Source organism: Centrocercus urophasianus, unplaced genomic scaffold (assembly GCF_019232065.1).
Source record: "Centrocercus urophasianus isolate 14NV4802_14NV808 unplaced genomic scaffold, USGS_Curo_1.0 seq_10, whole genome shotgun sequence".
NCBI classification, from domain to species: Eukaryota; Metazoa; Chordata; class Aves; order Galliformes; family Phasianidae; genus Centrocercus; species Centrocercus urophasianus.
This window is the reverse complement of record NW_024884142.1, coordinates 16,508,256-16,527,301: the sequence shown is the minus strand read 5'-3', so window position 1 is coordinate 16,527,301 and position 19,046 is coordinate 16,508,256. Positions and strand designations below refer to the sequence as shown.

Sequence of the window (19,046 nt, the reverse complement as noted above, 5' to 3'; positions counted from 1 at the left end):
TACAGGCCAATGTTAGCACCTGTTGACCATGTGTGTTATCTCTGATTAGACCGAGTCAAATTAGCATAACATTTGGTCACCTGAGCATCTTCTCTCCTCTTATAAATGGAAGGAGGGCTTTAAGTCAACATGTTCCAACAACAGCAATGAAAAAAAACCTCTTGGGAAAAAGGATTGCATAAGTATATATATGCACACACCTGATTCTTTTAAGTAATTATGAGTATAAATAGCTAAGGACAACTTGCCAGCAGTAAACCAGTTATACCAACCAGTTTCTTTCTGTAGTAAATAAAAGGACAATAAAAGTCAGTTATAAAGACAGCACCACTAGCTTTGCCTTTGACTACTGACTTTGCCAAAGCCTTTGACTATTAAAAATTCCTACATGGAATGAAGAAATAATAAGTTCTCACTTACTTCTTTGCTGAAACTAGTACTATTTTAATAGTGGCACATGAACAGACAGTAGTAGCGCCTGCTGACAGGAAACCATTTCAAGAGACAAAATAGCTTGACTTTGTCATATTGCTAAACATAAAAGCAGCAGCATATTAGTCATAGCTAGGTCTCAACAGGAGACTCACATAACTTTCTTGGAGAATAAGTATTTCACATAACCTTAATCATTGCCTGATGCCTTCGTTAAATCTACACCTCAATTTATAACAATCTCAACTTACAGCAGGTTACCAGGCAGTTTTTCTTTTGTGCCTGGTTTCCTGTCAGCAGGCGCTACTACTGTCTGTTCATGTGCCACTATTAAAATAGTACTAGTTTCAGCAAAGAAGTAGGTGATAATAGTGTATTTCAAAGTTATGGCCAAGGTAGGAAAAGAAAAACAACAACAACAACAACAACAACAAAACCCAACAACAACAACACCAGAAGCTCAGAAGTCTTGGTATAGAAAGGGCTTTGAACTGAAAGGACAGCTCAATTACATTGAATTTGATTACTGATTAATAATCAGTACCATTTATGGTTCTTAACAGAAAAGTTTTTGACATTTCTCAGCAGGAAGAATCTGACCTTTATCATCATCAGTAAAAGTGGAACTAGCATCTCTTCCTGATCACAAACTTGTCATCAATATTTTGTTACTTATCTTCAAAACACAAGGCTGACATTCTAAGCAAACATCAATTCAACAATGAGAATATAATACACTAAATTAATTGTTCTGTTGTATGAAGTAATAGTGCAACTGCAGCCTTATAGCCCAAGGGCATGAGCTGAACAAGGGTTGTAGGCAAAGTCTTACTAGACAAGCTAGAAAAAGAAAAAAGTTTTAGTTATAAGCACCCTTTATCCAGAACTCAAGTATCTGACAGCACCTCTGCAAGTAATTTACGCATGGTAACTCCTAACTAATCATTTACTATATGAAAATAATGACTTCTTGACAAAATAAGAAATTTCAAGGGACTGTGTGTTCAAAATCATGTTTTATTGATGTATTTTAATTGTGTAACTCCTTGCAAAGATACACTTTATAAATTATGGAACAAGTATAGTTCTTCCCACAGTTCTTTCACACATTAGTCTGAGTCCAGGTTAGTACTTTGAAATGAGATGTTCAAAGGTAAATTATGCAGGATGGCTTAAAAAAAACTACACTAAAAAGCTTCAATTCTTTCAGAATCCAAGACACATATGATAATAAGCAGTATAACAGTGTCTGCACTACACCCCCAAGCAATATATGCAGGAGAAGCAGCATACAGTACCTGCGCCAAATCTCAAGGTACACTTCATGATTAGCAGTACACAGCACCTGAACATCTACAGCAGCCTCAAAGTTTATCTTAGTACAACAAATGCTCAAAGGATTTACAGCATCTGTAGCAAGGTTAGATGAAGGATTATTACACATTAGAAACACGTTCAAGCGAGCTCTGCCTGCTTGTGCAATCAGACCCTGCCAATGCACAAGCAGCACACACAAGCATTTCACCATTGCTCTGTGACAATCCCCAAGCAGAGCCACGTACCCTGCCAACTCATCCTACTACTCACTGCCCACATCCCTCTCCTTTTTATGCCCACTTATTGAGAAGGCAGGCTCTACCAACTCGTATCAAGATCAAATTACTTTTATCATCAACTGGCATCCCTGCATTGTCAGGGATGTACCTCTGCATTTAAATGCGATGCTTCATGACTGCCTGCCCTTGATTGTTTATTCTTAAGGTTGATGTTGATATAAAGCCAGATCTTGAAGGCAAACAAAATCAATTTAATTTGAAGAGAATGTTTATTTGAAATTATTTTAAGTCACACAGTTTAACAAATATAAGAACAACTTTCTTCCATTCATGTTTCAAGCCTTCACCCAAGACCACAAACACTGTCCCATGGACAATGAGAATTTCCTATGGCAATTCTTTTTGAACAAACCAATGTCCAGGGAGATGAAGACTCACATTTTAAGCAGACTGATTTATAAAATCTGTTTAAAAAAAATAAAAACTTTGTTACCAAATTCTTGTCACAAAGTAAAGGTGTTTAACACTGAGAAGCTTTATCTCAGAACAAAACCCCAGCTAGTCAGAACCAAGGAGAACAATAACGCCCTCAAAAAAAAAACAACCCTGGAATTTTAAAATGCTCCAAATATATACACATTTATATCTTAAGTGCTGGTTGGCTACAACCTTTTATTCATGCATGATCTGTGAGAGGACAAGGTGTTTCTTAGAGCGGCTTTTCTGAAAATGCAGTGTAACTCTTCACTCGTGCAAAGAACAAAGGGGTGTACATTTTGTCAATGTCAAAAGTAGTAACTGCTGTCTCACCGGTCGACCTGCAAAGAGCACAGTAAAAGTTAAATTAGACAGCAGTTGCTACTTAAATCTGTTATTCAGTCATGATCCACAGTACAGCGTGTGCAGCAAACTGCAATTGGAATGTAAGCATCTTGCACACCATCTCATTCTGAAACCAAACTAATGTTGACTAGACCACACCACACAGAACACTCTTCTATGCAAGCAAACTTTAATAACAAGGAAATCACCTTCTTCTTTCTGCTTTTATTACTTGCTCTGAAACTTGACATAGTGCAGGATATCACTGAGGCCACTGTATCTTGAAGTAAAACATCCGCTTTCGTTTCAGTTAGAACCATGAATTCAAAATACAGCCAAGTTTTTGCTCTCACTTTGTATGTTTACAACAGAAGAACAACCAACCACAAAAACCCACAACTATTTCTGAACACTAGTAACAGGAAGTACATGTCCTCCTAGCTTTGTTTCATACTCATCTTCATTCCAGTTTTAAAAGGACACCAACACACTAACAGGTAAAGCAGAATTTGAACAAGACTCTGTATCACCCATGTGCAGAGACTCTCATAATGGTATCTTCTAAAGCATTTCTACACATTCACGAAGGAAAAGAAGATCTTAATAAATATTTGTTTTCTACACCTTTTTTACTGACATCATACTGAAGTCACTCAACCCTGACTCAAACCTGACATCTTTCCAACACTGCACAAATCCTTTAAATGACTAAACTACGGCAGTTCCACTACTTGGTATACTTCCCATACCATTAGAAAAAAAGTTACCAAAATCTTGGGATTTCTTCAAGTAAAGTTCAGTATTGTTTATCAATTCAAGACCAGTTACTCTTCCCAGAACATTTTATTAAAGCCTCATCAAATTCCAGTCACATTAATTTCTACAATTAAGTATCCCTCCTTGGACTTATTCTGCATTTACTTACTTGTAAGTTATGTGACAAGAATGATGTATCCAAACAAGTTTGTTGAATGTCTGGCGTCCACTGGAGCACAACTGAAGTCCTACATGAAAACTATGCTCTGTCTCTTGTACTGGAACACGACGGAAATATCTGTATTTGTGGTAGTCAACAGGTTTCTGTGCAAAGAAAAAGAGATTTGTGATGCAGAAAGAACACAAGGTGCAACTATTTATCATTGGGACTAAATAAGTATGATACCAGACTGTTAAACCCTCAAAAGTAGGTGCTGGTTTTCCTTGAAAATGCATCAATTTAGATGCTGATTATAGAAGAAGTTTTCACAGAAAGGTAAGGATGGAGGACGTCACCCAATTACACAAACTCATTGTAAAGTATGGTAACACTTCTAACTAATTTAGTTCTGTTTAAAGATATGGAATATAAACACAGTCAAAAATTGATTTCAGAAAGCGACATCTTCCACCCTTCCTTCCTGTTTGTTAAAGCTACCTAACAGAAACACCAGCAGTAACTAAGCCTAAGGGGGAAGAACCACTGCTGAATGTGAACCAAGTCTTTATCTGTCTCAATAACAATTACTACAGATCTAAAAAGGCAGGATGAATCTCCACAGTTAGTCGTCTTTATTTTTAAAACATTTTCAACATGAAATCTATTTTTCAACCCTTTTTTGCATTTGTAATGGTGCCTTAAAATACTTCAGGTGTCTTAAAATATTCAGATTGAGAAAAACCTTACTAAAAAGCCCTCTCAAATTATTTTTTCTTTAATCTGTTTAGGAACCTACCTCTTCTTTTTTCTTCATTATTACAGCAAATACTTTGGTTTGATTGTCCGTTTCCTGGGAAAGGCGATAATGACCAAGCAAGATTGCATCCATTCTGGAAGGTTAAGAGGAAGATAGTATCAAGGACAAAGATGTTTGCTGCCCAAATGCCTTCAACTTATAACACAAATATCAGAAAGAAGAATGTATATCATAATCAAAGAAACATATCATTATTTGCATTCAATAAATACCGAGCTCACTGATGTTAGGAAATGATGAAAACATTCTGGAAAAATGCTTTTAAATTTTCATACTTAGAACTGACTAACTGATCTTTACTGTTCCGTCTTGTGTACTGTTAAATATTTTCAGATTTCTGGTGAACAGCTCAAGCCTGTTCTGAAGTCCCAAACAACTATCTGTATTTTTTAAAAATTCATGCAAACATCAACAAGAAATTGAGCAATAGTTCAGTCAAATCCCACCAGAGCCTTTCCTTTCCTCCATACAGTCAGGGAAGTGCAAGAAAGCAAGTGATAACTAAATAGTATCTTCAAAAGAAGGTATGTTGTTAGATTGGTGATTTCAGTACTCTTCCGTCTACTTCCTTTCTAAGTTTAAAATCAAATAGTCTGAAAGGAAATCTAAACACAATACCAGGAGTTCAAAATGAAAGATATCTTGGCATGAAGATCAAAACTTCTTGCAGTTCTCAGTTGCTCCCATACAACAAGAACATCGTTACAGTTTTATCCTCATTTTGCTAAGCACAAATACAGAATTAGAGAAAAAAGCAAACAGAAATTGCCAGGTAAAAAGCAAAGAGGAAAGTACAAATCAGTATTCTATTTCACTAACCTTGTATTCTTAGTCCGTAAGCGAGGAACAATAGATTGCGGATCTTCAGGCGTCGTAAGCATCATAACTTGGCCATCTGGAAAGAATCTCAAATACCTGAGAAAATAAAATCACACAATATAAACATACGTTTATTTTAAATCACAGAGGAATATGAAACTTTATAGGAAATAGGATTTGAAAGCTTATTTCTTCATACAGTACAGCAGAAGAGATTGGAAAAAATACAGCTTTGAAGGTTAAAAGATCAAGGAATGAAGAATTATGCAGGAAGACAAATTCTGCCACTTCTCAACAAAGCAAACAGGCTACCCTGAATCAACCTGACCTCAGGTAAGTTTCTCCCCCAGCATGCTTTAAGACAAACACGGTAAACTCTCAATTACAATGTTAGTACTGAATGGACAATGTCATATGGTCTTTTTCAGGTTCCAGGATTTGATCAACTTTTACACTACTCAGATACCACCTCAGTGTTTGTGTGACACTATAAACAGCCAAGAGATTCAACAATTTCTATTAACATTTCCAGCCTCAGCAGGGACAGCAGAACAACACAAAAACCTGGTGAAAAGCAGGATGAAGGACAACAGAAAAACAGCCAGAGGAACAAATGGCAAGGTATTAGAAAACACTGAGAAAGCCCAGCCTCTTGATTACTTACAACTGATTAAAAATGATGTATAATCATTTGTTTTCCCTTTCCTAAAAAGTATTGTTATTTCAGAAATTTAAAGCAAAAAACCTCGGGGAAGAAATCTGTGTATGATTGATAGCAATATTATTGCTTAACTCTTATTCACAAGAAACAGTATAACTGAAGATGAAATATGTTTCTAAATTGCAATAAATCCTCCTTTCTTAAGACCTATTCTCAAAATATTTACATTTAACTTTACACAGAGTAATTTTCCACCACGATTTACAGACTGGTTAATGTTTGCCATATCCAGGGCTGGATTTCAAGAACTTAAGAGAGAGAAACATTTCACTCACTCATTGTACTACAGTTCTACCTGTAATATTCTACTTGGTGCCACGCTCTATAGAAACCATCAAGAGATTGTTCTCCTTGGCGTATGTATGTTGTCTTGCTGATATATACACCTATAGAAATGAAGGAAATAAGTATATGAACAAAAATGAAGTACATAAAATAAGATAAAAAACTGATAATCCATAACTTTTGAGTTTTAGTAACTTAAATACACCAAAGTTTTTATTTTGGTCCCCTAGACCTCCCCTCTTGTCTTTACAGATAGGCTACAGATTCAAAAGCTCAATTCAGAATCATAGAATGGCTGAGGTTGGCAGAGACCTCTGGAGGTCACTGGCCCAAATCCCATGTTCAAGTAGCAACACCTACAGCAGGTTGCCCAGGATCACATCCAGACAGCCTCAATAAATTCAGAAAACTTCTAACAACATCATAAACACAAAACCCATCTGATTGCTCTGTCACAGTTACATGCAATGTTTCCAGAAGTAAACCTCACCATCAAATCGAACACGAGGCCTTTCCAAAAACATTTCCCTCCAGGAAGAATATGGAACAAGTTTATTGCAGCTCCTGCCCCATACTTTCAGACAGACTTGATGCCAGATTTCAGGATCTCTGGAAAAAAAAATGAGGGGAAAAAAGCAAAAGTCAAAACTTTCCTGCAAACCTTATCTTTTACGTATCAGAGCAACAAACTCCAGTATTTGTTTGAATGCAATTTAAAGAAACTCCTGAGCTCCTGTTGCTCATACTGTAGCATAACTTGGAATAATTAATTGCCTGAATCCTTGAGCACTTGAAAGCCATTTCCTCCTCCCTGGAAAACCCAAGAACACAATGTGATTTTCAGCCAAGTACACAACAACACTTGAACAGCCTGGCATTTCTCTGTGCAGCAAGATGAGGATGACAACGCAAGAAGCACTGTTTTGGAGATTCTGCAACTTTTTCCAATAAGGCAGAATAAATAAGACTTTTAGCAACTTTTACAACAGTGAAGTACTTAGGTTCTTCTGAATATAAGGCCTTTTATTTATTTCCATGGAAACTGCAGCAGAGCACAAAAACACTATTTGATAGAGGAAATTCTCAACTACAAGACTTTTTTTCCATGCAGTCATCACTATTAGGTATGCATTTTTGCCAGTGACAAACAAGAGCTTGCAAGCCTGCAGGTCACACTAGTAAATATCTTCATGGCCATCCAGAATGTGGCTTGTCTTTCATGTCACTGTCATCAATGCTGAGACACACCACTCACACCTTCACTGCACTCACATCCACTGTTTGATCTCCACAAATGTTCAGCAAGTGCTGATGAATGTCAACGGGTGCCATTTTTTCCTCATGGAGGAATTCTATGACGCACCTTTGCTTTACAGGCACTTCCATGTCAGACACTGTTTTGTCAGACTGCCCCTCTGCTGCCATCTGTCACATGGCAACAAAATGGAAGAGGATACTGGCAGGAAGGTTCACCTTCTATTGCCATACTATCAACATCTGCTTCTTATTTTGGATGTTGTGCTGGCCCATGACATAAGAGGCATTATTTTCAGAGTAGCCATGTGAGATACTTACTACTGACATACTCTAAAGTTGGTGAGCTCTGTGGGGAACATAATATAGGACTCTCCTCGGGAAGAAAAAGCGTAACATGGTCCTACATATTAGAGGCCTAAATGCAAAACCAAAAAAAAACCAACAAACCAACTTTTCCTATATAGAAAGTTTTGTTATATGGATTTAACATCTACCTGCACATAAAGTCTACAAAGTCTTGTGCATAAAAAAAAACAAAAACAAAAAATGAAGTTCTTATCTTTCCTAGAACACAGAGAAGCTTCACTTTAGTAACTTATTTACAATACCTGGCACAAATGTAAAATCCTCGACAAACAAGAGATAATTGCTCTAATGATCTCAGGTCCAAGTCACTCGAAACCACCCATCGGAAAATGTACATTAGCACCTCCAGAGGCAACGCTGCAAATAGAACAGAATTTCTTGTTAAATGCTGCTGTGCAAATCAATAGTTTATCTATAATTCAGTAACTGATGTTTTGACTTTCCACAAAAAAATACATTTCCACATGCTAGCCATATGCCAAGGAAGCTATCAAAAATATCTTTAACAAGGAAATTACTATGCAAAAAAGTAACAAAGAGAATGAAAAAAAAATAAATCAAGAGTTAAGTGAATTATAGTAAAACAATAGGATAAAACATACCCGTTGTCTAATGCTACAACTCTAAGGTGTGATACCAAACAGTCCACATACACATTGCACAAACACAGCATCCATAAATCTGCGCTTTCTTCAAACTGACATAATGTATAACATTACAGTACACACTATACTTCTGTATGACAGGCTCAGATCAGGTTTAGCATTGGATAGAAGATCCTAAGAACAACCTATCCACTGTGAAACCTGAATTACACCACTCTATATTTTGTGGTACAGGTCCAGTGATCAAAAATGTTATTGCTCTGTTTAAAAACTTTTAGAAATGTAATACAATGACAGAATCACCATCAAAGCTTTAAAAGATCATACAATACTTTTCCTAGAATTAGAAATTCAGTAAGAATGCCCCAGGAAATGAAGCTAAAATTCTCTCTCATAACTTGCTGCCTCCCTGAGTTTTCTCTGTCTTGCCTGTATATAATCTTGTGTGTAATCTTCTATCATCAGGAATTACACTTCACTTACTTTCAACAACTGCTGCTTTCTGGTGCCTGTGGCTTGACCTGTAATACCACATCCATTCAATGACTTTACTCAGTATAACAGCTTTGAGATCAAATGAAGAAAAGAACTGAAGCACAAAGGTACGTTAAACAGTAACCAGCTGTAAATACCAGGGTAGAGTCTGTGGTTTAGTGAATTTATTTGTTTTATGAATCTGAATTAATCATATGTTTCACTACAGAGTACTCACAAATTTGCAGTATTTGTGATGATTAAATTCACAGTCCGCTTATAAACAAAAGTTGTACAGATGTAGATGTTACTTCAAGGGACAAAACAGCTTCTGGCCATTTGAGCTCTTCAGTAGATAATGGAGATACAAAGGCTGAACATTCTTAGTATTAGCAGCACTAACAAGTATACATTTTCCATTCACCAGTCAAAGCCTTTGATTATCTCTTATCACCAACATTTCCACGTTTCTAGTGAACTAGGGATTGTTAAGACCCAGTTTCAAATACTGGGCACGCCCTGTAGGAAAATATTTCTGGTGAAGAATGGTTGAGTCCTAACCTTTAGCCATGTAACAACAAAAAAAACCCAACATACAATGGAAAGTCACTCCCCCGTGAATGAATTTACACTTTCCTTCACCATTTCTGTTATATGGCAGTGGACTAATCCTGTCCTATACTAAAGTGAATCGGTATTATAAGATGATGAGTGCTAATAAAATGCAAAATATAACAGAAGAATGGGAACTGGTTGCTTTAAACACATTGCTCCATGTTTTGATTTTCCCTTAAGTCCCTTAAGAAAAATGTGACTACTATACTACTGTGATGATTAACAGGGATCCTCTCCAGCCTACTAACTTCTGCAGCAGGTATCACTGTTGTAACAGTTTTCACTGTACCACAAAACATAGACAAGGGAGATAATGCGACACAGGACTGCCAGGAAAGGAAACAATAAAACTAGAAAGAATTAAGATCAATGTTAAAAAATGACATGTCCTGAGATCATTTTATAGTAATGATCTACAATACCTTGACTTTACTTGCAAAAAAAAAATCCCACAACTGTTTTCCCAAGCATACAGTGCCACACTTTTTAGAAATTCCATTATATGTTTTGACTTAAACAGATTGTTATATTTATTTTTTCCTTAAGCAGAACAGATTTCCAAGAGCAACTGATAACTGTACAAAATGCATATGTTTTGGAGGCATCTGATTTTAAGAGAGTTCATAACCTATACACACTTTCTACAATTTGTAACTCCTATGCAAGCCTAAGGAAGGGGTGACTATTCTGCAGTTGAAGCACTGAAAATCATTAACCTTCAAAAGCCTTTCTAACTGTTATGTGGTTTAGTTGAACCTGAAAGCATTTGCTGTAAAGAATCTGATACAGAGACAGATAAAAGCACAAAACACACAAACGTATCTCTTCACAAAATAACTGCCTCCTTCTTCTCACACCTTACAATTAGAATAAATAGATGCAAACTAAAACAGATGAACAAAGAAAATCCACAACAAACCAATTCAGTATGTCCAAGTAGAAAAAACTTACTGAAGTAAGTTTGCTTCTGGAAGTTACTATTTTAAGCAGCATTCTCTTAATCCTGAAAAACTGTACTAGAAGCTCTACATATAAAAGTTGTGGGATTAAGACAAGTTTGCCATGCGTGGCTTTGCATCTAACTATAAAGGTAAGAGATACTGTGTTCACTTATTTAAAAGAAGCTTCAGAATGAAATAGATAACTGTTTTGCAAAAAGTCAGTGAAACATCTCTAGAACTTCTTCCTCTGAACATTTACAGTCCATCTTAACTCATACCTGAGATATGGGTTTGGTTGACATCAAGCTCAGGCTGACAAAGTTTGACAGAAGATTCCTGAAGAGTTAACTGTTGCTGGAAATCTGACAGGAGATCAGCCATTTTGCCATCCTCTTCATTGTCCTCAACACTAGAAAAGGGGAACACCAACACTATGATATTGAATAGAACATAACAACAAATGTCCTCACCTCCGCATCGATCTTCTGTCTTCAGTATTAAAGCAATCTCATTTTATCATACAATAGAACAGTTACAGCAATGCTTTCAAGTTCATTTAGATTTTGCTGGAACCTCTCTGAGAGTGTCCATGATGCTGTTGGGTTGATGGTTGGACTTCATCTTAGGGATTTTTTTCAACCTTCATGATTTTTTTTTCCATGATAGTAACAGCCTCTTTTTTCCCCTTTAATTTCAATTCCAGACTCTCTTCAGATTTGAGAGTTCACAGTTCCCTCTTTTAAGACAAGTAACTGAAGGATTGCTTGATCCCACAGAAAGACAAATCCTATTCCTTAATTTGCCTACCATAAGCAGGAAATAAATTATCACTGAAGGAATGTAATATTCACTAATGGCTCTCACGCTGTGAACTACAACAGACAAGGAAGGATTATTTACTTCTTTCTACTTCTGCTTTATTCACCGAAGAGTGACCCCTAGTGGTGTTTCCCATCCTTTTCAATAAGGAAAAATTTCTTTTGGGAAAACTACTTTTTACCAACTTAGATTTAAAATACTTCAGGAGCAAGCTAAAGAAGGCCAGGATAGAAAAATTATGCTCACTACATATCAGTAAACTTGGAGGATTACAAAGATAACATTACTACATTCAAATATATGTATATCAAATATATATATATATATATATATACATACATAATATACATACATAAATGTAAGTTGTGTATCACAGCATAATCCTTCAAAATAAGCAAGTTTGCCTGCACCAAGTAACCACAAACTATAAAATTCTCCTTAATTTCATTTAAAGAATTACCTTCCTTTCCCTGTCTTGGGACACAGACTTGCTCAATGATCTTCCAGCCACTTTTTAAATATTTACACTAAGCAAACTTAATAGAATGAGCTGAGAATATAAAGCCCCACCAGTAACAAGGAGACATAGCAATGAGTTTTAAAATGTATAGGGGAAGAAATTACGTTTGGGCCTGTTTTAACTAAATCCATGACAAGATATCAAATTGAAACCCACCTTTATTTTGAAGACTCAGTCACAGAGTCCCAGTAGCTATAAGGCAGACTGTGAACTGTTTTTTTCAGCTCTCAATACCCCTGTAGTCAGTCAGTAAATTTTCATACTTACCACCGCTTTCCAACTCCATCACCATCTGGGGACCGCGTATAGGCGATCTTAAACTCGATGTCAGGGACAAGCTGCATGGCTAGGCGATAAAACTTGATGGCTGAAAACAAAAACTGTAGCATTTAAACAAGTCTGATGCCTACACCAGCTTATCAAAGCAAAGATTTTATCAGGGATTACTTCAACCAGAAGTGCTAAAAAAAAAAAAAAAAAAGTGGGAAACTCCTTTGCGTAAGCCTCAACTGACTGGGTTGAAATTCAGTGCAGAAGAGAAACAAATCAAACACTGTCGAAACAAAAAGCTTCATATACTTTTTCAGAACAAAGGTCTCACATGTTTCAGCTTTCACAAATTTACCTTAACTGCTAAAAAAAAATAAATCCGTTCTGGAGTATACAAAATTTTACAGCAAAATGCTACCAAGTCTTGATTGCATTTGTTGCACAGATTTTTCCAAGAAGCCAAAGAGATTTTAGACATTACTGTCTTAAATAACCAAAAGGAATGTGAAAAAAGAATACAAAAGAAGATGCAAGCATGTTACATATCCATTACACTGCAGGCACTTCAGCTCTACAAAACACTACAACATAAAAAAGCCAAAAAATGGTCGCACGTTTAAAAAACTACAACAGATACAAACCAAACATTGCTGTGGTACAACCATGGAAACTAGAGCAGGCACAGGAGCAAGCCACTCAGAACACTGAGAATGAGGAACCTGACTTGGGGAAAGCAGCCAGTTCAAAAAGTTATGCAGCTAACAAAACTTATGGCATGCTAGAGGAAAACTGACAGGTGGGACTTCATCCAGCACTCAGACAAAGGATGTCACCCTTTAGCACTCCAAAGATGTTATAAATATTGATTAGAGGAATAGGCAAAGGAAGAACACTGGTATTAAGATTAGGCGTGTATTTACATGTCTTTCTATATTCCCACGTGATGATTCCCAATCTGTGGCAAGATGGCTATTCTCCCTCTCAATACCTGACTAACAGTGACTTTGGTTGCACTAATGAATCTCAGAAGCCTGAGTTTGGGGCTAATCAGCATTCTTATTTCCTTGAGCACACATCAGTGCTGCTGACTGACAAGTAGTAGCCTTTGGTGAAGATGAGGAACACCAGCAGCCTCAGCTGAACAGATCCGTCTCAACTTCAACATCTGATCTCACAGCCAGGCCTGCAATGCACTTGAACATGGAAGAAGCTGCTTCACATGACTGCTTGACAAATGTCAGCTATCAGCACATTTCAGAAGCAGGCTTAAAATGTCACTGGGTTCTGGTGAACCGGGCCAGGTCAGCAAATAGAAGCGTGGTCTGGGAACAGATGTCCCAACACACACAGATAGATATCTGTGTCTAGCACAGGGCCTTGTTACTAAGGTCTCATAAGGGTGTATGAGGAAGTTTTGGTTTTTGAGGTCACGAATAAAATTCAAATGAGAAAGAGTGTGTTAAATTCAGTGCAATGCTGTTACATTTCAAAATACTCTCACCTTTTGTCTGAGAGCTAGAAATCCTTTCCTTGAACACCCTTTAGCTTCACCTCAACCGTAGATCTGTGATATAATGATTCCTTTCATACCTTGTTTTTTCACTTATCCAAATAATTGAACTCTCAAATTACAATTAGCCATCAGTTTAAGATCACTATTAGCATACAGTTTTGCACAGAAGTTAGTCTGTTATTCTGCAGTAAGAGCATTCACTGTAGACTTCTGCATTACCTTCATAAAGGGCCCCATTTTGCTCTTCTTCCACTGCTTTCAGGAAAAGTTCTTTTGCCTGCACAATTACACAGAACAGTTCTTAAGTTCATTACAAATACAAGTGCAACTTCTTTTGACTGAGAATTGTTTTCATCTTATGTACTGTATTCTACAAATGAGAAGAATGAAATACCTCTATCAACAAAATGTCAAGACATATTCAAGTGGAAACAAATTCCCAAACAACAATCTCTCCATGTCATTTTTTAAAAGAAGAAAAAGATCCAGACAGGTTATAAAAGAGTTAAAAAGCACCACTAACCCAGATCACAGAAGGGTGCTGGAGGTACGTACAAGCATACAAAATTAACAGAACTCTAATTCTAACAGGATCACAGTACTCCCATTATGACTCACTGTCTGAAAGGTTATATTCTGCTCAGTAGTTCGACTCCCTTAACACAGGGGTTTGACTTGCAACTAAGACAATGCCTCGCAAAGCTTCGTAGCTTTGCAAAAACAGATAGCTATCCACTCCCAAAAGGAACTGAGGAGATGGAAAGAAGCCAAAAATAGTCTATGCTAAACCTCATCTTAGGAAATAAAGACGATTATTGAAATATAATTGACAAAATAAGGAGAAAATGCAACACGACACTGGTCCAGAAAACATGTGTTTCTTGTACCTTTTCCTCTTTTGCTATCTCCTGTTTCCCTCTGGTATCTACAGACTTTACTCCAGGTCCTCTTGACGACGTTCTGCATGGCAGAGGTTCCAACCCACTAGAACTCACACCTGGGGCAAGCTCAAACATCCACTGAGCTCTGAACATCTGCAGCTCTGCCTAAAAGAATCCATTACATTCTGATTTAGTACCACATATTCAGACAGAAGATCTTCCAATCAGAGATGATATAACACTAACCCAAAAGAGAATTTCAAAATTATGCTTTATACTTACAAGTCCTAACATCCATTTAGACATGAAGAATTAGCCATTGTTTTGTAGACTTTTTCGTTTTAAGCACATGTATTTGTTCAATGTAATTCAATAACAAATGCCTTTATCTGGACTGTTCATGGCAGAAGAAATTAAATTAAATTTTTAAATTAAATTAAAATTAAATTAAGGTAGAATTTAGTTAATTGAATTAAAATTAAAAATTTAAATTAAAATGTAGAATTTAGCTAATTTTTATACATAAGCATATTAAACTTCAGGAAAATCAAGACATTCATTTGGAATAAAGTACATCTGCGGCCCTACCTCCTTTCTCTTTTCAAAATGAAATGCTATGTTCTGTGAAACAAAACAAGTCATTTTTGCTACGTGTTTTTCTAGCATCTTTGAAGTTACACTTAAAATGTTGCAACTGCTAAGGCTCCTGGAGAACAACTACATAGAAGGCAAGTAACGTAAGCAAATGTGCTTTTCTATCAGACTGCTTCTATCAACTTCCTACTCTAGAACAAGAGACAAATTAAACCTGAGTTAAATCCATACCAAAATTGCTGTCTGATTTCTATTGTTCTTCAAAGAAATTCCAAATCTGACACAAAGTTTCATCTGTACAGACTACTTACAACTGACTCACACTCTTGGTACACAATGCAAAATTCAACTACTTCCCTTTTGGAGGGGCAGGGAGATTAAGCACACCAGGTCAATACACGGTAACCAAACAAGCATTAGCAGCACAGCTTAAATCACAGCAGTGCTGTTTGTGATAAAACACCAGCATGCGAGACGTACCTGAAGGTTTGCTTCACCAGATCTTTCATTGTCATCAGTTCTTACCATATCAGAGTTACAATCTTCTTCAGCTTCTGCCTAGTAGAGAATGGTCCAGTGTGATTACACGCTGCCAAGTCCCAGCTGAACCTTCATAATGCACAGTCACTACGGATACTCATAAAACAACACACAAGAACCAAACATCCTCTTACCTCCCCCACCCCACCTGCACGTCCACCTTATCAGTCTGATAATTAAACTTCATCTTAAATCAACTGGTGTTGTTTGCACTTCCCTATTAACTCACTGAAATGTTTTGCACTTCAGCCATATCAACCCAATACAGACTAATCGTGTTAAGGCACACATACATCAGCACACTGCCACAATACCCAGCTAAGAACACCGAGGGCTCAAGACACAGAATCGAAGCTTCAGTACTAAATAGTAGTAAGAAATTCATGTAAGAAATTAAAGATTAATCTTCTCAGTGTAAAGGTAACCAATAGTTTTGATTTCTTTAGTATTCAGGAAAGAACAAAAAGATTATTTCTTAGAGAAGAAAACAGCTACTTTATGAACATTATGGGACACTATGGGCAATCTCAAAAAATTACATATGAAAAATACACTATATACAAAATATCACTCAGAGGGTGTTGACACACTGGAACAGGTTGCCCAAGGAGGTTGTGGATGCCCCATCCCTGGAGGCATTCAAGGCCAGGCTGGACGTGGCTCTGGGCAGCCTGGTCTGGTGGTTGGCGACCCTGCACATAGCAGGGGGTTGAAATTTCATGATCTCTATGGTCCCTTTCAGCCCAGGCCATTCTGTGATATACAGAAGCCACCTTAATGTAAAAGCAGTGAAGAAGCTAGCATGAGAGTGTGACAGCTGGTTTTATTTACAATACTGCTATGAGATAAGCTAAACAAATAAGACCTTCAACCTAACAAGGGCTTTGTTAAAATTAAACAAGCTCTGAGCATCAGCGGCGAAACCACCATCAAAAACGAACCCTAACGTCAAAGATTTTTCAGAGGAGGAAAACAGGTAAACAGCAATGTTCCAGAGCACCAGAAGAGATACAACTGAGCAAGTAGTAACTTAGAATCTGACTGCAAGCAGCTCATGCTGTAGAAGCTACAGCTGTCCTATCACAACAGTAATGCAGCACACAGGGATTACATCTATGCTGGACAGAGGCAGCTGGATAAATTAGCTCTGAAATCAATGTCTGGTAAGGGCACTATTGCAGCACTGTGGTGACACAAGGAGGGCCCACTTCTGCCTGTGCAGAGAGAGGATATAAGGCTTCAGGCATACAGCTGAGTTCCGCCCAGTCAGCTCTCAGCCTGGGCAGAGCAGGTGTGGTTTTATCTGCAAAATGCAGAGATTGGTAGAGCTATTTCTACACGCTATCTTCCTGTGTATAAAGGTGCACCCATTAAAAGCACATAAATTTTAATCCAAGTTGTGGTAAGAATTGGGATTACTTAGGTTTTGAAGCTGGCTAAAGTCCACCTAGCACTTACAGACTTAGTTTCAGTAACTGTTCAGGAGTCCTGCTTTCCTTCCTGTTGTTTCTACTCCAGCCAACCCATGTCTCCTCCAATGCAGTCAAAAACCTTTCCTAGTTCTGCACCAACTGCTTCCAATTATTATCAAATGGTCTTTCAAACTTCAGCATGCTCTCAATCCAAACAAAAAATACAACATGCTAAAGAGTCCTAGAGCAAAACGTAACAACTTTGAGCATTACAAAGCTCACTATAACCAACATTTGACTTTTGTTGCTACTTCCTCTATGCTGAAATTATATATGAGCTGAAGTCTCATATGATAGGTTTGTCTGCAGGAAGCAGTGGCAGCAACAATTTCTCCCCACGCTTACCAGTAAAGCAATTAGTCCTCATTGTTATTGCATGGTTAACTGGTCTCCACTAACAACCTCTCTGCTATTTATTTGACCTGCAAAACTCCTATGGTTTTGCTAATTCAAATGAATAAATGCTCAGGTACTGCAAACATCACCACACACAGGCAACACTTGGGACCATATGTAAGGCATGCAAAACTTATCTCCTTCAGACTATTCTGGCAAAAAGTAAGCTACAGTTCTAGCTTCTGAAGTTCACAGAATACTGTACTGCAGCTATTGCTTAGTTAAAAAATTCCATCCTGTTCATCTTTATGCCACCAGCCTTCCTTCTGCAACCTGTCAGCTGTCACATCTAACAGCTCAGCAACTCTATCCTGCTTAAAAGGTGAGCCACCCTCGCCCTATGCTGATCAGCTCAAGTGACTTTTCCATTAGAAAAGTGGTAGCAAATCAAGCAACCAAAAGGTCAGTGTGGAAGCAGCGAATGCCTGAGCTAGACAGCAACCTCTAAAAAAAAGTCAGCCGAGCCTGTTCGATTCCAATTTGTTTGCAAAGCTTTAGAAAACACTTGCAAAACACAAGACCAGCTTATTTGCACAGGTCAGTAATAACTCTTGCAGTCAGTAATTGCATGCTGCTTTTCTTGGAGCTCTACAGCCACTTCCTAAGGACTCAACGCTTCAACTCAGTATTTCAGACCTTTGCTCCAGCAGAGTAAAGCTGCAATCACAATCAGCTCAAGGCTGGCTGCCGCGGCTGAGCAGGGCTGCACGGCAGTTGTACACGTCCATCCCACAGATGACACTGCAAAACAGGTCTGACGGCTAGCTGGCTTGTAAGGGAACAAGGACATAACTCGATTTTTCCTCTCTACGTGGTAAAAATCAACGCTGTGTTCAGAAGTAAGTTTCAGACACAGCGGTAAGGAGTTTTAAGAGCACCTGAACGACACCAAAGGGTTCCGGGTGCCCTCGAGGCTGCGATCTCAGACACCTGAGCTCACGCGGAGGTGCCGTCAGCAGGACGGAACCGAACCCAGCACCGCCGCGACGCTAAACGGCAAACGCCTGGCGAGGAGCCCGGGCGGCACCGCGGGGCAGGAGGGGAAGGCAGGGCAGCTCCAGGCGGCGCGGCCATCGGCGCAGCCGGGAGGGCCCCGCGGCGGGCAGGGCAGCAGCCGGCGGCGGGCCGGGCCGTTCCGTTCCCCCCGCCCGCAGGTCCCCGCCGCTCACCATGCTGCCGGCGCTCGGGCGGCGCCGTCCCGTCCCGGGGCCCTTCGTCCCCCCCGCTCGGCCCGCGCGTCGTCCCCGCGGGGGAAATTAGCAGAGTTCTCGGTCGGAGAAGCGCACCACGCAGCGGGAGTAACTGCGGGCCCGGCGTACGGCAGCCATCTTCCCGGCGAGTGAGGGGCAGGCGGACACGGGCGGACGGACAAACCCGCGGGGCCGGAGCGCCGCACGACGCGCAGGCCGCTGCCA

At 38.6% G+C, this 19,046-nt stretch overlaps 1 protein-coding gene across 1 annotated transcript; it reads right to left on the bottom strand.

The window, feature by feature from the left end:
• Positions 1-1,429: 1,429 nt before the first annotated feature.
• Positions 1,430-18,985, bottom strand: FBXO9 (F-box protein 9). The gene is made up of 13 exons (XM_042814902.1): positions 18,801-18,985; positions 15,704-15,781; positions 14,636-14,794; positions 13,968-14,025; positions 12,233-12,332; positions 10,905-11,035; positions 8,234-8,348; positions 6,859-6,977; positions 6,379-6,469; positions 5,363-5,458; positions 4,523-4,616; positions 3,736-3,890; positions 1,430-2,806 (listed from the first exon to the last, which is right to left on the bottom strand). The coding sequence occupies exons 1-13, from the start codon at positions 18,801-18,803 to the stop codon at positions 2,698-2,700; spliced, it is 1,308 nt and encodes a 435-aa protein (XP_042670836.1). The 5' UTR covers positions 18,804-18,985; the 3' UTR covers positions 1,430-2,697.
• Between the last annotated feature and the right edge of the window lie 61 nt (positions 18,986-19,046).